General features: G+C 39.6%; 4 protein-coding genes across 7 annotated transcripts; 2 read left to right on the top strand and 2 right to left on the bottom strand.

The window, feature by feature from the left end:
- Window positions 1-585: 585 nt before the first annotated feature.
- Window positions 586-2,910, top strand: EXO70C2 (exocyst subunit exo70 family protein C2). Its single transcript, NM_121402.2, has one exon. It carries the CDS (start codon window positions 711-713, stop codon window positions 2,796-2,798), a length of 2,088 nt encoding a protein of 695 aa, NP_196903.1. The 5' UTR covers window positions 586-710; the 3' UTR covers window positions 2,799-2,910.
- Window positions 2,812-9,072, bottom strand: AT5G13980 (Glycosyl hydrolase family 38 protein). Of its 3 annotated transcripts, NM_121401.5 has the most exons (30): window positions 8,652-9,002; window positions 8,479-8,562; window positions 8,228-8,316; window positions 7,971-8,145; window positions 7,773-7,892; window positions 7,592-7,678; window positions 7,438-7,509; window positions 7,250-7,363; window positions 7,010-7,110; window positions 6,844-6,937; window positions 6,601-6,768; window positions 6,438-6,512; window positions 6,242-6,307; window positions 6,100-6,156; window positions 5,798-6,017; window positions 5,579-5,718; window positions 5,420-5,500; window positions 5,250-5,309; window positions 5,092-5,163; window positions 4,893-4,940; window positions 4,688-4,807; window positions 4,530-4,595; window positions 4,293-4,405; window positions 4,128-4,212; window positions 3,914-4,024; window positions 3,732-3,827; window positions 3,589-3,636; window positions 3,453-3,521; window positions 3,063-3,386; window positions 2,812-2,834 (listed from the first exon to the last, which is right to left on the bottom strand). In NM_121401.5, exons 1-29 carry the CDS (start codon window positions 8,850-8,852, stop codon window positions 3,144-3,146), a joined length of 3,075 nt encoding a protein of 1,024 aa, NP_196902.2. In that variant the 5' UTR covers window positions 8,853-9,002; the 3' UTR covers window positions 2,812-2,834; window positions 3,063-3,143. The 3 variants fall into 3 exon arrangements, with proteins under 3 accessions (NP_196902.2, NP_851037.2, NP_001031878.1); NM_180706.3 differs by lacking the exon at window positions 2,812-2,834 and having other exon boundaries at window positions 3,053-3,386; window positions 8,652-9,072; NM_001036801.1 differs by lacking the exon at window positions 2,812-2,834 and having other exon boundaries at window positions 3,053-3,386; window positions 3,453-3,552; window positions 8,652-8,982.
- A 541-nt stretch (window positions 9,073-9,613) lies between these two features.
- Window positions 9,614-11,287, top strand: AT5G13970 (midasin-like protein). The gene is made up of 3 exons (NM_121400.4): window positions 9,614-9,991; window positions 10,087-10,311; window positions 10,424-11,287. The coding sequence occupies exons 1-3, from the start codon at window positions 9,674-9,676 to the stop codon at window positions 11,093-11,095; spliced, it is 1,215 nt and encodes a 404-aa protein (NP_196901.1). The 5' UTR covers window positions 9,614-9,673; the 3' UTR covers window positions 11,096-11,287.
- On the bottom strand, window positions 11,228-16,116 carry SUVH4 (histone-lysine N-methyltransferase, H3 lysine-9 specific SUVH4-like protein). Of its 2 annotated transcripts, NM_121399.3 has the most exons (15): window positions 15,921-16,075; window positions 15,428-15,807; window positions 15,285-15,323; window positions 15,035-15,089; window positions 14,789-14,895; window positions 14,503-14,679; window positions 14,255-14,353; window positions 13,980-14,078; window positions 13,166-13,215; window positions 12,993-13,084; window positions 12,749-12,908; window positions 12,413-12,518; window positions 12,026-12,208; window positions 11,702-11,932; window positions 11,228-11,612 (listed from the first exon to the last, which is right to left on the bottom strand). In NM_121399.3, exons 2-15 carry the CDS (start codon window positions 15,788-15,790, stop codon window positions 11,499-11,501), a joined length of 1,875 nt encoding a protein of 624 aa, NP_196900.1. In that variant the 5' UTR covers window positions 15,791-15,807; window positions 15,921-16,075; the 3' UTR covers window positions 11,228-11,498. The 2 variants fall into 2 exon arrangements, with proteins under 2 accessions (NP_196900.1, NP_001332445.1); NM_001343303.1 differs by having other exon boundaries at window positions 11,271-11,612; window positions 15,035-15,323; window positions 15,921-16,116.
- Between the last annotated feature and the right edge of the window lie 219 nt (window positions 16,117-16,335).

Raw genomic sequence — 16,335 nt, 5'->3', positions numbered from 1 at the left:
CATTTATTCGTGCATGTGAAGAGAGGAGACACAACACTGCCTAGTTGTTCCTCCTACTGACTTTACTAGTAGTAAAATAAAGGCAGACTTGAATTTGGAAACTATAAAATTGAAGATTATTGGGCCCAACTTTTATGTGGGCTTTTTATTGGCCTTCCTCCACAAAACCAGCTACTATTTCTCATTACCATGTCCATTTTAATATTTTAGATGACTCTTGGATGACTAGTTTTCATTAAAAATAGCTAAGATATATGATTGCTTGAAAACAAAACATGAAGAAATGAAGGATGGTTTATGCATGCACGTATAGAGTTATGTGAGGAATATGCGTGCGCACCATACTCCCACGTTACCCGCTTTTTTTATTCAAATTATTGTTTATATTTCACTTCGTCGTGTAATGTATACATTTTGTAAACAAACAAATTAAAAAGAGTTAAATAATTACGAGGTTTTAATTTGTGTTGGTTAAAAATAGATTTTACTGGTGTTGGATTGGATGAAAGAAAAAGTCAACGGTCAACCACCAAAAAAACAAGGCTCCCCTACTTCTTCGATTCAGCCATTGCGACCATCTCTCTCAATCGCCTCTCTAACCACAAATCCTAAAAGTCTAAACGAAAACAGAACACATGAATCTCTCCTTCCTCTGCATCTCAATTCCACTTCGCCATTTTTAAAGCTTTTTACGTAAATAATAAGAAACCATGGAGAAGAACGACAAGGACCCTGATCATGATGACAAATCCAAGGGAGATGAGAAAGGCGACGTCGTTTCGGATGCTCATCCCTCAGATGATGCGCATCATCAGGATGGTATCAGTAACGAAAATGTAGATGTTGTTGGTAATGCGGAGACAGATCATCAAGATCCAGGAGATAACAATGTCGACAAGGTTTCACAAGGAGAAGAAGCACCAGAGATTCGTCAAACCTTGGAGTCTTTGTCTGAAGAACTCGATCAGTTTCTCCCGACTCTTTCCCTTCACATGGAGGAGCACAAAGATAGCACCGAGGAGAAAGGAGAGGATGGTTACTTTCAGATCCCACAGTTTGTTGGGAAATTCTTGGATCTTTTTGAGGAAAAACTCTCCAAATATGACTCTGGTGAGCCTAAGACTGTGTGGTACCAAGATCCTGAAGAGGTGTCTTCGCTTTTGGAGGCAGTGGATCGTGTCTCAAAGCTTATGGGGCTATTGCTCAACACCAAGTCCTGTTTGGACCATCATGAGTCCTTGATCAACCATGCGGGATCTATTCAGCAGCGTGCAATGGCTTTCTTGGAAGACGAATTCCGCATCATTTTAGAAGAATCTGTGACCAAAGAGTCTGTGGTTGTCACCGATGACAGCAACAGCCAGAGGAGGAGCACTGCCGATCAGCAAGACCACCAGAACGATGTGGTGGTCTCACAAGACCACGACCAGATGCTCGTTCCGGAATGCGGTGATCAGGAGATTGAATACCCTGGTTACCCTGAGGATGTGGTTGTGGTGCTGAGGAAAATAGCGGAAAAGATGAAAGCAGGAGGGTATGGATGGGAATGTAGAGAGGTTTATTTGGTTGGGAGGAGGAACATCTTGATGCGCACTTTGAAACAAGATTGTGAGTTTGAGAAAGTTAGCATCGACGAGGTGCAGAAAATGAGCTGGGACACGCTCGAGAGAGAGATCCCTATTTGGAACAAGACTTTCAAGGACTGCTCTTCTCTCTTCTTCCCTGGTGAGCTAAAACTTGCAGAGAGGATATTCCCAGGGGACGAGGGGAACTTATTCTGTATTGTCACACACGGTCTGGCCATCCAGTTCTTAGGTTTCGCAGAGGCCGTAGCCATGACAAGGCGCTCCACTGAAAAGCTCTTCAAGATCCTCGACATCTATGAGACTCTGCGGGATAGTTTTCCGGCCATGGAGGAGCTGTTTCCGGAGGAACTCCGGAGCGAGCTGAGGAACGAGGTGACCAGTGCTCGCTCCCGACTTGGAGAGACTGCGATTCACATTTTCTGTGATCTGGAGCACTCCATCAAATCAGATTCAAGCAAGACCCCTGTGCCAGGAGGGGCAGTGCATCCATTGACGAGGTACACCATGAACTACCTCAAGTACTCGTGCGAATACAAGGACACATTGGAACAAGTGTTCAAGAGTCACTCGAAGATGGAGCGAGAGGAGGAGGAACCTGTGGAGAGCGGAAACTCGGCCTTCGCAAGCCAGCTGATGAGGATAATGGAGCTACTCGACGGAAACCTGGAGACAAAGTCAAAACAGTACAAAGACATACCATTGAGCTGCATCTTCATGATGAACAACGGGAGATACATAGTGCAGAAGATCAAAGGATCGGCGGAGATACACGAGGTGATGGGTGACACATGGTGCAGGAGGAGGTCGTCAGAGCTAAGGAACTATCACAAAAACTATCAGAGGGAGACGTGGGGGAAGCTACTGGGGTTCTTAGGGCACGAGGGGCTCATGCACAACGGCAAGATAGTCAAGCCCAATCTCAAGGAGAGGTTCAAGAGCTTCAACGCAACATTTGACGAGATACACAAGACACAGACCACATGGGTAGTCAACGACGAGCAGCTGCAGAGTGAGCTAAGGGTCTCCATAACTGCAGTCATGATACCTGCCTACAGGGCCTTCATGGCCAGGTTTGGACAGTACTTGGATCCTGGTCGCCAGACCGAGAAGTATGTCAAGTATCAGCCTGAAGATATCGAGGATCTCATCGACCAGCTCTTTGAAGGCAACACCTCCTCCTCTTCTACTGCCACCGCCAGGCGAAGAACATAGCTTCTTTCTTTTCTTCTTTTTTCTTTTGCAACAACACTTTTTCCTGATTTTCTCAAAATTTTTCATGTCTTCTTCAACTGTTTTTGTCTGAATGCCACAACTTGGATGACCCATATTTCTACGAATTCAAACAAACGATCGTGGCTCCATGCCATGTGTAAATGTTAATTATAATCAGTTCCAGCATTTATCAATAAACAATCAATTTATTTTGTTGATAGCCTAACGGTACGTTTACTAAGTTATGTGAATTTGATGCAAGACTAACTCACCTTTTATTAAGTTAATTGGCGGCTGGAACGAAAACATAAGAGACTCTATCCATTAAACATACTTCTACCTTATTTAGGCATCAAATCTGTTTATGCGAGAATGAGAAGATGGAAGCTCTAAGTGGATCAACACGGTCCTAATCTCCATCGGGTAAAGCTCCATCTCCAGCTTTCTTGGATCAATTTCTCTCCCTCTCTTTGCCTTCTTCTCCTCTCCATAAGATCCTTCACCTTCTACTTTCCACACCAACCTCTTCTTCTCCATCGTGCTTCTTTCTTGATTTGCTGATAGGCTCATCTCCGTCAATTTCCCGATCTGCAATGCAAGTATTTTCATCATTTTTCACCACAAAATTTGCTATCTTTCCAAAAAAGCTTATACCTTCTTTCCAGGAAAAAGCTTTTTGAGTTCCACGCTTGCTACTCCTGATAGTTCCTTGTCCTCTTCCACCTAATTGAACAACCTCAAATGCTTCATTTTACTACCAAACACATAAATAATATGATATTATTATTACCTCATAAAGATGAGCTAGACGCAGGAGCACGTTTCCATCATCCAGTTCCTGAAATCATCTCAACCAAACCAATGTGAACAACAAGTTATCAATTCAACTCACACAAACTATCTATATAACTTTGGACTCTGCAAAAGAGGCACCTGCAGAGTCAGAAGTGCCACATTGTCAGGCAGACTGTACGATGGATCAATCCCGGAGAATGATGCTGCACCAAAACTCATCGGCTTTCCATCATCCTGAAATATTTTAACATCCGCTGCATAAATGGTCTGGGACTGTTAGAGAATAGCATCCTGGTGTTCCATTTTACACTTGTTTTCACCTGTTGAGCAAAAGCCAAGAGGAGTGGCGAGTAGATTTCTTGTCCGAATGTACGTCTCCATTTTGCACCTTCTCCATATGGATCAATTCTATAGTAATATTTTCCTTGGATCTGTAATAATTGTTAGAATCAGTACCTTAGAGTAGGAGACAGAATGTTCTTGAAGGGTATAATTTTCACTGGAACCAAGTTTATCTTATCTGTCTGTACTTACAGTTAGCCCAGTACACTTGTCTTGAACGCACACTGTCTCATTTAGATTTTCTGCTACACCCCTGGAGTCATCGAGGAGCAGTCTCCTGTAATTAAGGTGATTGTTTGATTAGACGCAGAGAGAGAGACGAGTAATGGAGATTATGATATTGATTATGCCCAATACCTATGAAGCATTAGCTCAACTTGTCCGTCCACTATGCTCGACCCCCCGAAGGCTCTGTCCACCATCACTGAGAATTCCTTCTTACTGTCTTGCAAGTAAATTCCATGATTTATCTGAGCAAGAGATATATGGAATTATTACCCAACTGATTTGGTCGAACTCAATCCAAGATCATTTGCAGGGAACTGTAAACTACCAACCAATTTCCTACTTGATCAATGTCAGTTATTCACATACCGGGTAATAATTTCCTGCAATAGGTTGGTTGACATCTAGTTTCCAGTCTGACCTGTAATCACGGATCTGCAAAACAAGTTTTTCAGTTTATTCTTAAACAGCAACAAGAAAAGAACAATAAAGAACACATGCACAAAAGAAGATAATGGGCATCATACCCTTTTGATATAATCACGTCCACTTGAATCCGTGTAGAAAGTTTTATTGCTTTTCAGGGAACTTGAGATCTGGGTTACTACTTCTTTGCCAATTCCATCATCAATTGGTATATTACCAACCTAAAGATCCAGATAATCCTAAAGTCTTTATAATGGAATGTAAGAAATTAAAAGCGGTATTGGAATAGTTATGCATCAGCCTCACAATAAATTCAACTTCCACATGCTCCTTGCCCTTATAAACTCTAGTGATCTGCAGAGAATAACAAGGTCAGACAGTATAATCTACAGGTTCAAACAGAGTTTAAGAAGCCACAGAACAGTTTAAACTTAAGGTAGATTCCAAGAGTCTGTAGATGCAAACAATCTAGTGAGCAAGGAGAACACACTAAAAACTTAGGTACCTGAGATATCCATGGATTAATCTGTTGGTGTACTTCGTCCACTAGCGGCCCATGTATAACAGTCAAAGGAACCTGAAACTTGAGCCAGTGGTTTAACATTGAATTTCTTTTTTATGATTCGTCTGGAAGATCAATACTTTTCAGAAGTGAGTATAAACCTGTCCTTCCGGATTGATGGGGAATGTACCATTTGGACGGAAAACATACGCACCCGAGTTCTAGTTGTTGCAAACCAGACAAGAAGACCAGGGGAACTTGGAGTAAGTGTACTGAACCTTAGCCATTGAAAGGTAAGTGTTGAAAAAAGAGAAAAAAGATCTCCTCTTACTTGAGGTATAAGAGGTTCTTTGTCATTTGATCCATTGTATGCAGAGTAGTAGCTAAATGTCTGTTTGACTGGTTCTGTCATCTTTACCAAAAAAATCAGGAGATTTATCAGCATTTTTAAGGATCACTGGCAGGTAGTGTTTAGAAAATAATGACATACCGAGGTTCTGCCGTTAACATAATTGATTGCTGTCCCTTGATCAGTGGAAAAACTAAGCTTCAGATGCCCATGACCAATGTTAATTATTGACTGTTCGCCTTTTAGGATATTGGAGACGTATGATTTGCTAGAATATCCATCTAAATTTGGAAACCAAAAGGGCCAGTGATCAAGGTTAAAAGCTTGTTCCACTAGACCAAATATATATCTGTATTGTACCTGTTTTCTTAGCAGTGGAGATAGTGTAAGTAGTGAAGCCAAGAGGAGGCACAGTTACTGAAAACACAAGCCAATACTTTGGCACCTGTGTAGGGCTTTGACCTAAGTATGCCTCTACATGATATTTCCTTAAGGCCACATATTCATCAGTAAATGGAACAAGTTGAGACTCAACTTCGTGTCCCTCAGAGTCATGTACCGAAACGTCTCCGCCCACAACCTATCAACGATCCGTCGTATACTTGTTACTACATAATAGCGGCTTTAACAAACATTAACAAACAAGAACTTGATTGACTCACAGGAAGCCGGACAATGTCCACTCGCTTCCATCCTAGTGGGTTATAAGCCAATACGATCTACAGAGAGGAAAAAGAAGTGTAAGTGGAAGGAAGCACATTATAGACGAGCTGAAAGCCCATAGGGATAATAATTTTTGCTTACCAAACTTTTCCCATCGGATAAGTTGACTTCGCTTGAGGGACAGTAACTTATGTTAAGTAACAAACACTGAAAAGGAAGGCCAAACTGTTACTAAGAGAAAAGGTTGGGTTGTTATTATCAAACGGACGTAATGTAAGCCTTTACAATAGTGATTTAATTCTTCTGAGAAATACGTATAAGCTAGGAGATTATTTGCCTGTTGGAAGGTTGGATTCAGGGTGGGATCTACTTTAGTCAGATGAGCAAGAGAAGTAGCAACCACACTCTCAGCCTGGAAAGTTAACAGATCTTACTGAGGTGCAAATAGAGAAAACAGGCCACTAGAGAACCACAATTCACAGGGGAAGTTGGCACTCTACCTCCACATAGCCTATTGCTAGTCGTTTTGCATAATCATTAGCCACATGCTGTTTCGACGTACCAGAAACAGCGTCGTGATGTTGAGCAATTGCTAGTGCATCTGCTAACGAATCTGTATTCGGACCCTTCTGACTTCTCCCTTTGAAAAACTCAAGTTGCCTTGCCGCCTAAACTCTTAAGTTAAATACATGGATAATAACACAACTTCAAGTGCATTATTTTAAACTTGGAAGAACATATACCAAGTAGTAGGCACTCATCACTCTGACATAACGCTTAAGTGCTGGCCTACTTGTAAAATATCCAGTCCAATAAGCATTTATACGGTCTGCATAACTGAAGTAAAGATTGGTTTAATATATAAGCAAAATCTGGATGAAGGAGTTAAAAAATTAAGACCCAACTCACGGGAAATAGTCCTCTGTTTTCAGGGGCCAAGCCTCATTTGCCGCGTGTTTTGCATCTGTATATATGGAAGGGGTAGAGTAGAAAGCATTGACACGCCCATCCTATAATAATCCAGGGTCCACGAATTAGAGATATCTAGTGGTTCTAATCATCTAGCTTACTATAAATCCACAAAGACAAATATCTGGAGACATAAAGAGGAACAGATAATTAAGACTGATCTTTAGATGAATTACTTACGAGGTTAACATAATGAATAAGCTTGTCCATTTGTCGATACCAGGTGTGGGCATATTGGTACCTGAAATCTGTTCCCATGGTAAACATGATGTGATTTATTCGAGTAATGTTGGCCTGCAGATACCAAGAAACATGTCACAAAAATGTAACAAAAAATTCTACCAAAAAGGAACATTCTACAAATGTACCTGATCCAAAGCTGCAGCTACAAAGGCATTCACTCGCTCTTGAACATTGTAATCAAACAGGTCAGGATCATCCTTCACGGATTAAAAGCCAATAACTTATCATAGGCATAGGATAAATAAAACGATAAGTGTAATCAACTGCCAAGGAAAATACTTGGACAACGGGGGAATCATCGGTGATTTCATAGTAGAAGCCACCAGGTGGAGGTTCGTAGTTCGTAGGGAAAGCACCGGCAAAAATCTGTAACAAGTCAGATCAATGCTTTCAAGGAATTGAAAATCTAGTGGAATTCATAGTATAAGCTTCATGACATTTATTTTGCTTTGTATTTAACCTGTGAAGAAGAACCGAGACTCTTAGAGCCCCGCCAGATAACTTCAAGAGTCTTCTCTTTATAACGCTTCTCCCTGTCCTGGTAATCTATCCGGCCAAAAAAGACTGAGTCGAAGCCAACCTGCATAAATCAATATCTTCACACCTCTGGATCCAGAAATAAAATAAAACCAAAATGAAGGGCCAGAGAGGAGCTTACTTCTGCGCCTAGCAAGTAAGCCTGCACTGCAGAATGTCCAAAGGGATCAATCTGCCAACCGATTCTTGGAGTCACATTGAACTCTCTGATAATGAATCGATGCCCGAGGGTTGTCTGATCAATCATATCTATATAGTGTGGTGCTGCTTCATCATGCATACACATACCACCATTTCTGCAGAAGAGTCAAATATAACTCAACGGAAAGACACAAGGACAAATGCGATACAGATAAAGCAAGCTGACAAAACAAATACATGAGCTCTAGTTGGCCTGAGTGTATAAGTTCTTTCACAATACGCTTAATCTCCTCACTTTGTTCATTCCACCACCGCTGAAAAAACGCCTGCATTCATCAAAAACTAACCGTCATTCAACTCGAAAGATTGTTCACACCTAGCTAACAACGAGAGTACTATTAGTTGTACAATTCATCTCTCCCGTAAACCTTCCAATACAGGCCTAGCCAACAACACGAATCAATTAGGACTAAAGAAAGAAAATTTACCTGTTCAACATAAATGAATTTGCGATTCTTATCAGCCAACAGCGCAGGAACAATTGAATCCAGTACATTTTGAACACAAGCAACCTACGAGCAAAAATAAAACAAAAACGAAGTAAGTACCACAAAATCTAATCCATAAACAGCTACAAGAACAATAGAAAGAGGGCAAAGACCTGGATAGAGTTGTTGGAGCCAACATAGTACTGGTCAACGGTCTTGAGCCAACCAACATCATCGTGAGAATGAGGAACCACATGGACATTAAGTTTTCCAGGAACAATGGTATGTGAAGTATTGTAGACCATGTACCTTGATTCTACGAGTGAGATTCCCAGTAGCAAAACAATCCAACACAGAAACTTAGCAAGATCCATTGTCTCTCGAACTCGAACTGTGTTTAGTCAACTCAATTAGAGTGACGAAGGAGAAGAAAGATTTGCCCTTTTTCAACTCTCAAAACTCTCAACTTTGTTTCCGAAAATGTTGTCCTTTTTCTTCTTTAATAATCCATTACTTACTTTAATAAGTGACCCTTATCCACACACAAAACCTTAGGCCATTTCCAGCTTTGAGAATCTAGAAGAAGGTTGGTTAGTGTTTGGAGTCGAATATGATGAGAAACCTTCAAAGTTTCTCAAAAACAAAAGAAATTAATATTTTATTATAATTTAATTTTGTAATTAAATTATTTTTTTCTTTTTTTCAATTGTCCAATTATAAACAGCCACCTATGCAAACTTACAAAATTTCTTTACACAGAAACGTTTCCTTAATTATGTTATTCTCTCCTCCTTTATGAATTGTTTATATTATTTCAGTGAAGAAAAACTCCAAAAATTATAATCTATGGAGATGCTCTTAGAACTGACGTTACGCTCCAACGTACGGATCATAAATCGGACAAAAAAAAGTGTGAAGAAATCGAAATGATTCTTCAGCCTGTATCAGCAAGCACACGCTTACGCGTGGAACTGAGGTGAGAGAAGGTTGAGATTAACGACGAATTTCAAGTTAAATGGGTTAGGCCTTTTAATAAGCCCAATAACATAACTGGACTTTAATCTGGCCCATTAGTTCACACTACGGTACGATGTGAAAAGGTCGGTTTGTGTTTGGCCACATAGGCTTATATATCCCAACACCGAATAAAATTCCCCAGCGTTTGCCATCGTCGTCCCAAAAATTCGTTTTTGCAATGGATGAGAGTTTCAGAGTGAGGATAGACAAGGTTTTTGGATCTCTTGCATCATCTTCTACGTCTTCAGCACCTGTGAGCTCTCTCTGGTGTCTCGCGGAAGACGAGATCGATGGAAACCAACGGAGCGGAGAAAAGGAACTTTCTGAATCATTGAACAGCTTCTCGGATAATGGAAAGCAGGAGCATGAATCAGATGATTTGAGCATAGATGAGGAAAAAGGAAGGTCTAGTGAATTGCAGAAGCCGAGTGATTACGATGACGAAGAGTGGGAGATCAAAAACTCAATTGGGATGGACTCTACTCTTGATATGGAGGTATTTATATCTATAGTCTTTTTGTGTTGTTGAATTGCTCTCATTGATATTTTTAGTATCTCCGAGGCTAAGCTTTGGTTTTTCTATATTTTCAGGAAGAGCTAGATGATAATGACAAAGTGGCATTAGGTGAAAAAGTGTACTGTTGCATGAAGGATGTGAATGACGACTATGAGACTGAAGCAGACGAGTGGGTGGAGCTTCCAGCTTCTTTCAATGAAAGAGAGAAGGACCCTCGAGCTAATCTCATAGCAGCAAAGCTTAGGCTTAAAGAGGACGCAGAAGCTGTTAACAAGTTGAATTCTTTACATGTCTCTGAGGTACTTTTACTCTCTTCCACTTTGTAAAATTTGTGATAGCATGTTGATTATCATTAGAGAAGTGTTTTTTTATACCAAATGTGTTTGCTAAGAGAAGATTGTCTTGTTGCAGGAACTTCAGGATAATCTGTCCATGTCGACGGAAAACGAGAAACCTTTTGTGGTGTCTGAAGATAACTTGCTGGGGGCTTTCAAGGAGTCACATGTTGGCTCTTCAGATGAGAATGGGCTGAAACCGATATTGAAGAGGAGAGAAAACCAGGCTGATGATTCTAAGTCGCCAAAGCGTGTTAGGTTTAGTTCTGATGTCAAAGATAGGACCTTGACTGAAGGTGACAACGATTCTGTGATGGAGGCAAGTTCCCCTAACGAAGATAAAGTAGAGGCAGTCTATCCGACTGGGATTCCAGATTATATGCGGAACCCATCAAAATACACTCGATATACATTCGAGTCAGGTGAGGTTGATGAAGAATCCAACAGGAAAGCATACATGGACTTTCTCAACATGATTAGGAGCAAAGACGAGTCCCTTGTAGACCCTCTGATGGAGCTTCCAAGATCAGTGGCTTTCGTACCAAAGAGAAAACCAATGGCTGAGAGTAAAGTAGAAAATATAGACAAGGATTGTGAGGGAAGAAGAGTTGCAATAGCTGTTGATACTATAGAAGACTGCACCATTTCTGCTATGGAAGAAGATGAACCAGAAACAGCTCAACATGTCACAAAAAGACCTGGCCGACAGTATCGTGCCAGAGCCAAGGAAGATCCAGAGGAATGTTGAAGATCATCAACCTTAGCTTGCTGATTTGTTACGTTTTCTTTATGTTTCTTGAATGTGGTATTTGATAGGTATTTGATGATTAAGAAATCAAATTTGTTTTGACAAACGATATGCTACGTCTACTGTATCTAATATCTATCATAAGCCAGTCACATCAAATCTTTAGGTTAACACAGCAAATAAGAAAAAGAGATGATTAATATTGTTGACCCGATAGATAAGATGCCAATGGCAACAATAGAATTCAGGAAACAACAATGCCGAAAAAGGCAGCACGTACGCTGCAGAAGAAGCTAAAGTCCCTTAAATAAAATGTGAAGGGTTCTTCCACTTGGGAGATAGTTGCTATCTATGTACTCCCCAAAATAGAGTGACCAAAAAATAAGTTCACCAATAGCCTTTGTTAGTAAAGGCGTTTCCTACAATTTAGCGCTCCACAGTAGCAAGCGAGCTGCTTCACCTTCCCATCCGGTCCATGAACGCTATCAAGCGCATATCCATAGTCGTAAGTGAGCTCCTACAATTGAGACAGAGAATGTAGTAAGATTTATTTTATAAAGGGAATGTTCGAATGAGTCACCCTCACAGATGAGTTTCTCTCAGTACCTGCATTGGGGAAATGTTGTCAGCTGCGAAAAGAACCACACGGGCAAGCCTTATATCCTGGTGAGAACTCAGGACGCACTGAACAAATAGGTTTGGTTCACAACTGTGATTTATAAACCTAGCAAAGTTTCCTGTTGAACCAGCATCAATGCAGAACTCTGGCGCATTCTCATCTTCACTGCTCTGACTGACTCCATTATTCATTGGTACAGCAACATCTCTTAGTCTTCTCTGTTGGCGAAGAAAAACAAGGAGATATACCTCAAAAACTTATATGCTTGATTCAATAATAATCACATAGTAAATTAAGCATCTCTATGTTACCTGTCTTCCACCAAGACCTTGCATTGTCTGTTGGCAGTCAATCTCAAATATGTATTCATTGTCAGAGATAGTATCCACATCAGCAGTTCTCCTGACAACTCCTATGTACTCACATACTGGTGAACCAGCTGGTATGTACTCCCATGATCTAACTGCCCAACCCTTCTTTGCAGAGCGGAAAACCTGTTTGAGGCCACAGACCAAAACACAAGCTTCAGATTGTGATTAAGCTCAGATTTGGAAGGACATCAAATGACACACACTGGATTATGCATTTTAATTATTAACAGATAAAGGATAGTGGACTATATGATTAAATCCAAGTGTACTTCGTTTCAACTTTAGTGGCAAGTGGTTCTTCCTTACGAAGTCTTAACCAATACATACCTCAAGATTGAATCTTAGACGCTTCTGAGAAGTTCGGTTGACACATTTTGGCCCACACCCACAGTGAGGACCACATTCAAATACAACATCTCGAGACTCAATTAATCTGAAAAGAAAAAAACAGAAAATCAACCCAAACAATGTTCAACTGTAAACATTACTCCAACATTACACCAAGTACTCTAATAGTCAAATTTCATGGAAAAAAGAATGGTAAGAACAATAGCAGTAAAGCAGACTAATTTTGTACTCTCAATGCAAACTTCAGTTCAAAATAATACGCAAAGGTTATACAAATGAAGGAACATGAGTAAATGGCTCTACAAGGAATATCACCTGCCATCATTAAGGTCAACATATGGAAAGTTACCCCCATTAAGCTTAGCACATGCACATTTCTTTGAGTCAGTGCAGCTGCCTCGGCAGTTACACCCAGTTGAACTCTTTGGAATTATGACATTAGGCTCAATAATCAAAGATTTGATGTATGTGAAACCTGATACTCAAAAAAGGAGAATTCAGCTCATATAATATCATAAAGTGGATACTAATATTACTTTCTAGTTCTGCTCCAACTTACCAGATGTTGGTGAAACTGGTGAATCATCAACACGATTAGTGGCGGGGATACCCTTAAATTCTAGCCCTCCGGAGATGTCCTCACATACCAAACTTCACAAAAAACATGACATTAATGGATGTTAAAATGCAACTGATTGTACAATACCACATGGAAATCAATTGAACAGGTACCCCTCAATTTCTGAAGTACTCGTTGGTATGCGTCCAGCAACAAAGTTGACCTGCAATGACAAGAAACAAACCTCAAGTAAAAAATGCATAAATATAGACCTATTCATAGTAACCACATGCATTCTCTGATCCCGGTTAGAAATCAGAACATAATTGATATTGCCAAAGAAACACAAACAATTCTACAAAACAGCATTCACAACACCAGAAGATTTAGAAAATTAATAATAGAAATAATTGATTCAGTTAATAGTCAAATGTAAATGACAGGTGAGCTGACCACATGTTCGGTACAGAAACTAAATGGTAAAAAAAAGCCAAGAATACAGCAAGTCTAAGAAAAAAGGAAATGCGATAAAAACTTATTTCTTGAGGTTTGCAAATGTTGGCTCGAATAAATAAAATTCTCTTATGAGATAGATCAGAGATTTTCTCTGGAAGAATATATAATTAATAAGACAGCTTTTTAGCAATGACAGAATAAGAGTGACAGACATAATGGTAAACAATTTACTCCGTGAATTTATAGCAAAACTAAAAAGATTTCATAGATATCTTTCCTCAATGATAAACCATGTTCAGATGAAAAAAATATCAAATCTTGGTTTTGAAGGGACTTATTTAGTTTAAAAGGCGTCTTTTGAATGAGCTACGTTATATGTTCAGAACATTGAGTAACTATGTGGAAATGAAATAGCTTATCTAAACAATGTCGCACCAGATATCCACACAAGGAAAATGGAACTTTGGTATATGGAACGATTTATTAAAAACATCAGCTATCATAAACCATAACACAGGAGAACATACAGACCTGATCAGTAGTTAGTTCTGGTTGCCCCTCCAATCGTTTCAGTCGGTACTTATACACTGTAAATCCTGAAACGCCCTTTTGTGCCCAGAACTTTTCAACCTGTACGAAGAAAGTATGGAAATGGACCAGAGTTACACCAATGAGTAAGGAAAAAACATAAGACCTTAGATGTAGTCCTGAGAAACAATTTTTCCTTGTGAATCGCCTTTATCAGATGCAATATTAGATAAAAGTTACTCAAACGAATAATAATAAAGGAATATGTGCACCAGTACCTTGTACAGTCCATCATAAGTGTATACTCGTTTGGTATAGCTACTTTTGCAATTGTGACCACGAGTTACTCTGACAGGCACATTATATTCGCAGCAGTGCTGTAAAAGATGCAAGTAAAACATAATTATATGTCAAGAACGATGAGGTGTATGAACTAAAAGACTAGCTTAATGAGCACAACAAGAAGAGTAGGGAGAGCTAGAAAAAAAAATTACATTCTTAATAAGCATAAAGAAATAAAACATACCTTTAGCGCCAAATTCCCTCGTTCTAAAAGTTGATCCTTTATCTGACGTTTATTACCAGTTAAGTTATGCCCTCCCTGTCCAGTGTAAGTCACTGTATCTGCATTGTCTAGATCATCCTCGTACTGGCCCGACATAACAATAGAAACAGCAAGCGGTAATTTGTAGTTACTATACTCCTATAGTGGGAAGAAAAAAGTCAGATTTATGAGTAAATAAATGAAAAATGAAACGAAATATCTTATATTTTGGGATCAAATACAATAACAAAAAGACAAGTTGTATTACTTTTTCGTATTCCATTGACATATAATCAATGCCATTTAGCCAATGGTTATGGAATCCTACAGCACACATTTCAGCTCTTGAAAAAAAACGGTGTCCAACGTCTATACCTGCAAGCCAATGTGATCAGAAGTCAGAACATAATAATGAAAACTTTTCTGTAAAAATCTTAAGACCAAAGCTTATGCTGGCTTGGAATTAAAATTTAGGGAAAGAAACAAAGTTGTAAAAGCACAACTACCAACCAACCTGGAAGGTCACCGATTATTTTTCTTGGGTACAATATCGCCTTAGCTTTTATCATCTGGAAATTTTCTTAAAGGCTTAAGTCAACTTGCATTGAAGATTACAGAATAGACAAACCATCATATTTACAAGAACACAAAGTATAATGATACATGTTGCTTAACAAAACATTGTGACATCTTCCATTTCTTGATAGACAAAACAATGTTGCATGAGGCAACTAAGGCCAGAGGTAAGAAAAATCATGACTTGCCTCAGTTACACCCTTCAAATCAGGCCTGCTCAACTTAGCCTACAATAAAAAAGAGGATCAAAACAGGTCAACAACACAGCAAAAACGAAATTTATTATCAGCATTGCTAGAGCCTAGAGACAAAAAAAGGAAAAACCACAAACCTGGACACAGAGGAGATATTGCTTGTTAAATAACCTCAGACACTTTGTCACTTTGAGATGAGGTTCCAAGTTCACGTCCTTACCATTCAGAGAAACACTCAATTTCTGCTTTCCTTTCTGCATTGCGGTTAGCTTTGGAGGGCTTCTTCGTTTAGGGCTCCCATCGACATTTTCCTCTTCTTTCTCATGTAACTCAGTGTCATCGACACAAATTTCACTCTTTCTGTCACTGAGGAGCTTAACCCTCTCCTGTACTAAACGCGCCTTCTCATCTAACGCTTTCTGTCTCACTTTCTGAACCCGAACACTCGATCTTCGCTCTGTTTGGTCAGGAGCATTAGCTCGTTTCCTTTTTCCAGCCATCGATCACTCTTTTTCCCCTGAAAACAAAACCCTCGAAATTCCAACAAAAGGGTTCCACAAATCGAGACACGAACGGAACAGTATTACGAGGAAATGGGCAAATATTGAGAGGTTAGAGAGACAGACGTACCTGGAAAAGCTAGCGGAGAAGAAGAGACGGAAGGAGACTAAGCAGCGCGAGATTGAAACTGTGAAGACGACGAAGATGAGAGTTTTTTTTTTCTCCTCTTTTTTTTGGTATAATTAATTCTTTTTTTATTTCAAGGAGGAAAGTAGACACGAAATAAATGTTTGTCCTCTTTCTTTCCCGGCGATTTCAACTTTTCGGTTTCCCTCCTAAATAATTCTGTCGGATCAATGGATGGGCTTTCTAAGGCCCAATTTATTTAAAGAAATATTAACCATGTTGAAATCAAATCAGAGATTTTTCCCTGAGAAATCAGATCACTTATCTGTGAAAGATCTGCGGTATTTCCGGAAATTCAAAAGGAAACAGATTTTAACTACAAAAGTTGCCTATTCCATGGTTTTTCAAAACTAAAATG

Source organism: Arabidopsis thaliana, chromosome 5 (genome assembly GCF_000001735.4).
Source record: "Arabidopsis thaliana chromosome 5, partial sequence".
Taxonomy (NCBI): Eukaryota; Viridiplantae; Streptophyta; class Magnoliopsida; order Brassicales; family Brassicaceae; genus Arabidopsis; species Arabidopsis thaliana.
This window is presented reverse-complemented; position numbering and strand designations above follow the sequence as displayed.

Bases quoted from the DNA above. Each gene is read 5' to 3' on its own strand.
- EXO70C2 (NM_121402.2), top strand. From the start codon at position 711: ATGGAGAAGAACGACAAGGACCCTGATCATGATGACAAATCCAAGGGA.
- SUVH4 (NM_121399.3), bottom strand. From the start codon at position 15,790: ATGGCTGGAAAAAGGAAACGAGCTAATGCTCCTGACCAAACAGAGCGA. The intron at 13,216-13,979 runs GTCTGTATGTTC...TTGTCATTGCAG, and splicing joins CAGAACTAACTACTGATCAG to GTCAACTTTGTTGCTGGACG. The intron at 12,209-12,412 runs GTATGTATTGGT...GGCCTCAAACAG, and splicing joins GTCTAAGATTCAATCTTGAG to GTTTTCCGCTCTGCAAAGAA.
- AT5G13980 (NM_180706.3), bottom strand. From the start codon at position 8,852: ATGGATCTTGCTAAGTTTCTGTGTTGGATTGTTTTGCTACTGGGAATC. The intron at 6,769-6,843 runs GTATATGTTCTT...TTAAGAGTTTAG, and splicing joins TGATGAGTGCCTACTACTTG to GCGGCAAGGCAACTTGAGTT. The intron at 5,719-5,797 runs GTACAATACAGA...TTCCAAATTTAG, and splicing joins CTCCACTGCTAAGAAAACAG to ATGGATATTCTAGCAAATCA.
- AT5G13970 (NM_121400.4), top strand. From the start codon at position 9,674: ATGGATGAGAGTTTCAGAGTGAGGATAGACAAGGTTTTTGGATCTCTT. The intron at 9,992-10,086 runs GTATTTATATCT...CTATATTTTCAG, and splicing joins ACTCTACTCTTGATATGGAG to GAAGAGCTAGATGATAATGA. The intron at 10,312-10,423 runs GTACTTTTACTC...GTCTTGTTGCAG, and splicing joins ATTCTTTACATGTCTCTGAG to GAACTTCAGGATAATCTGTC.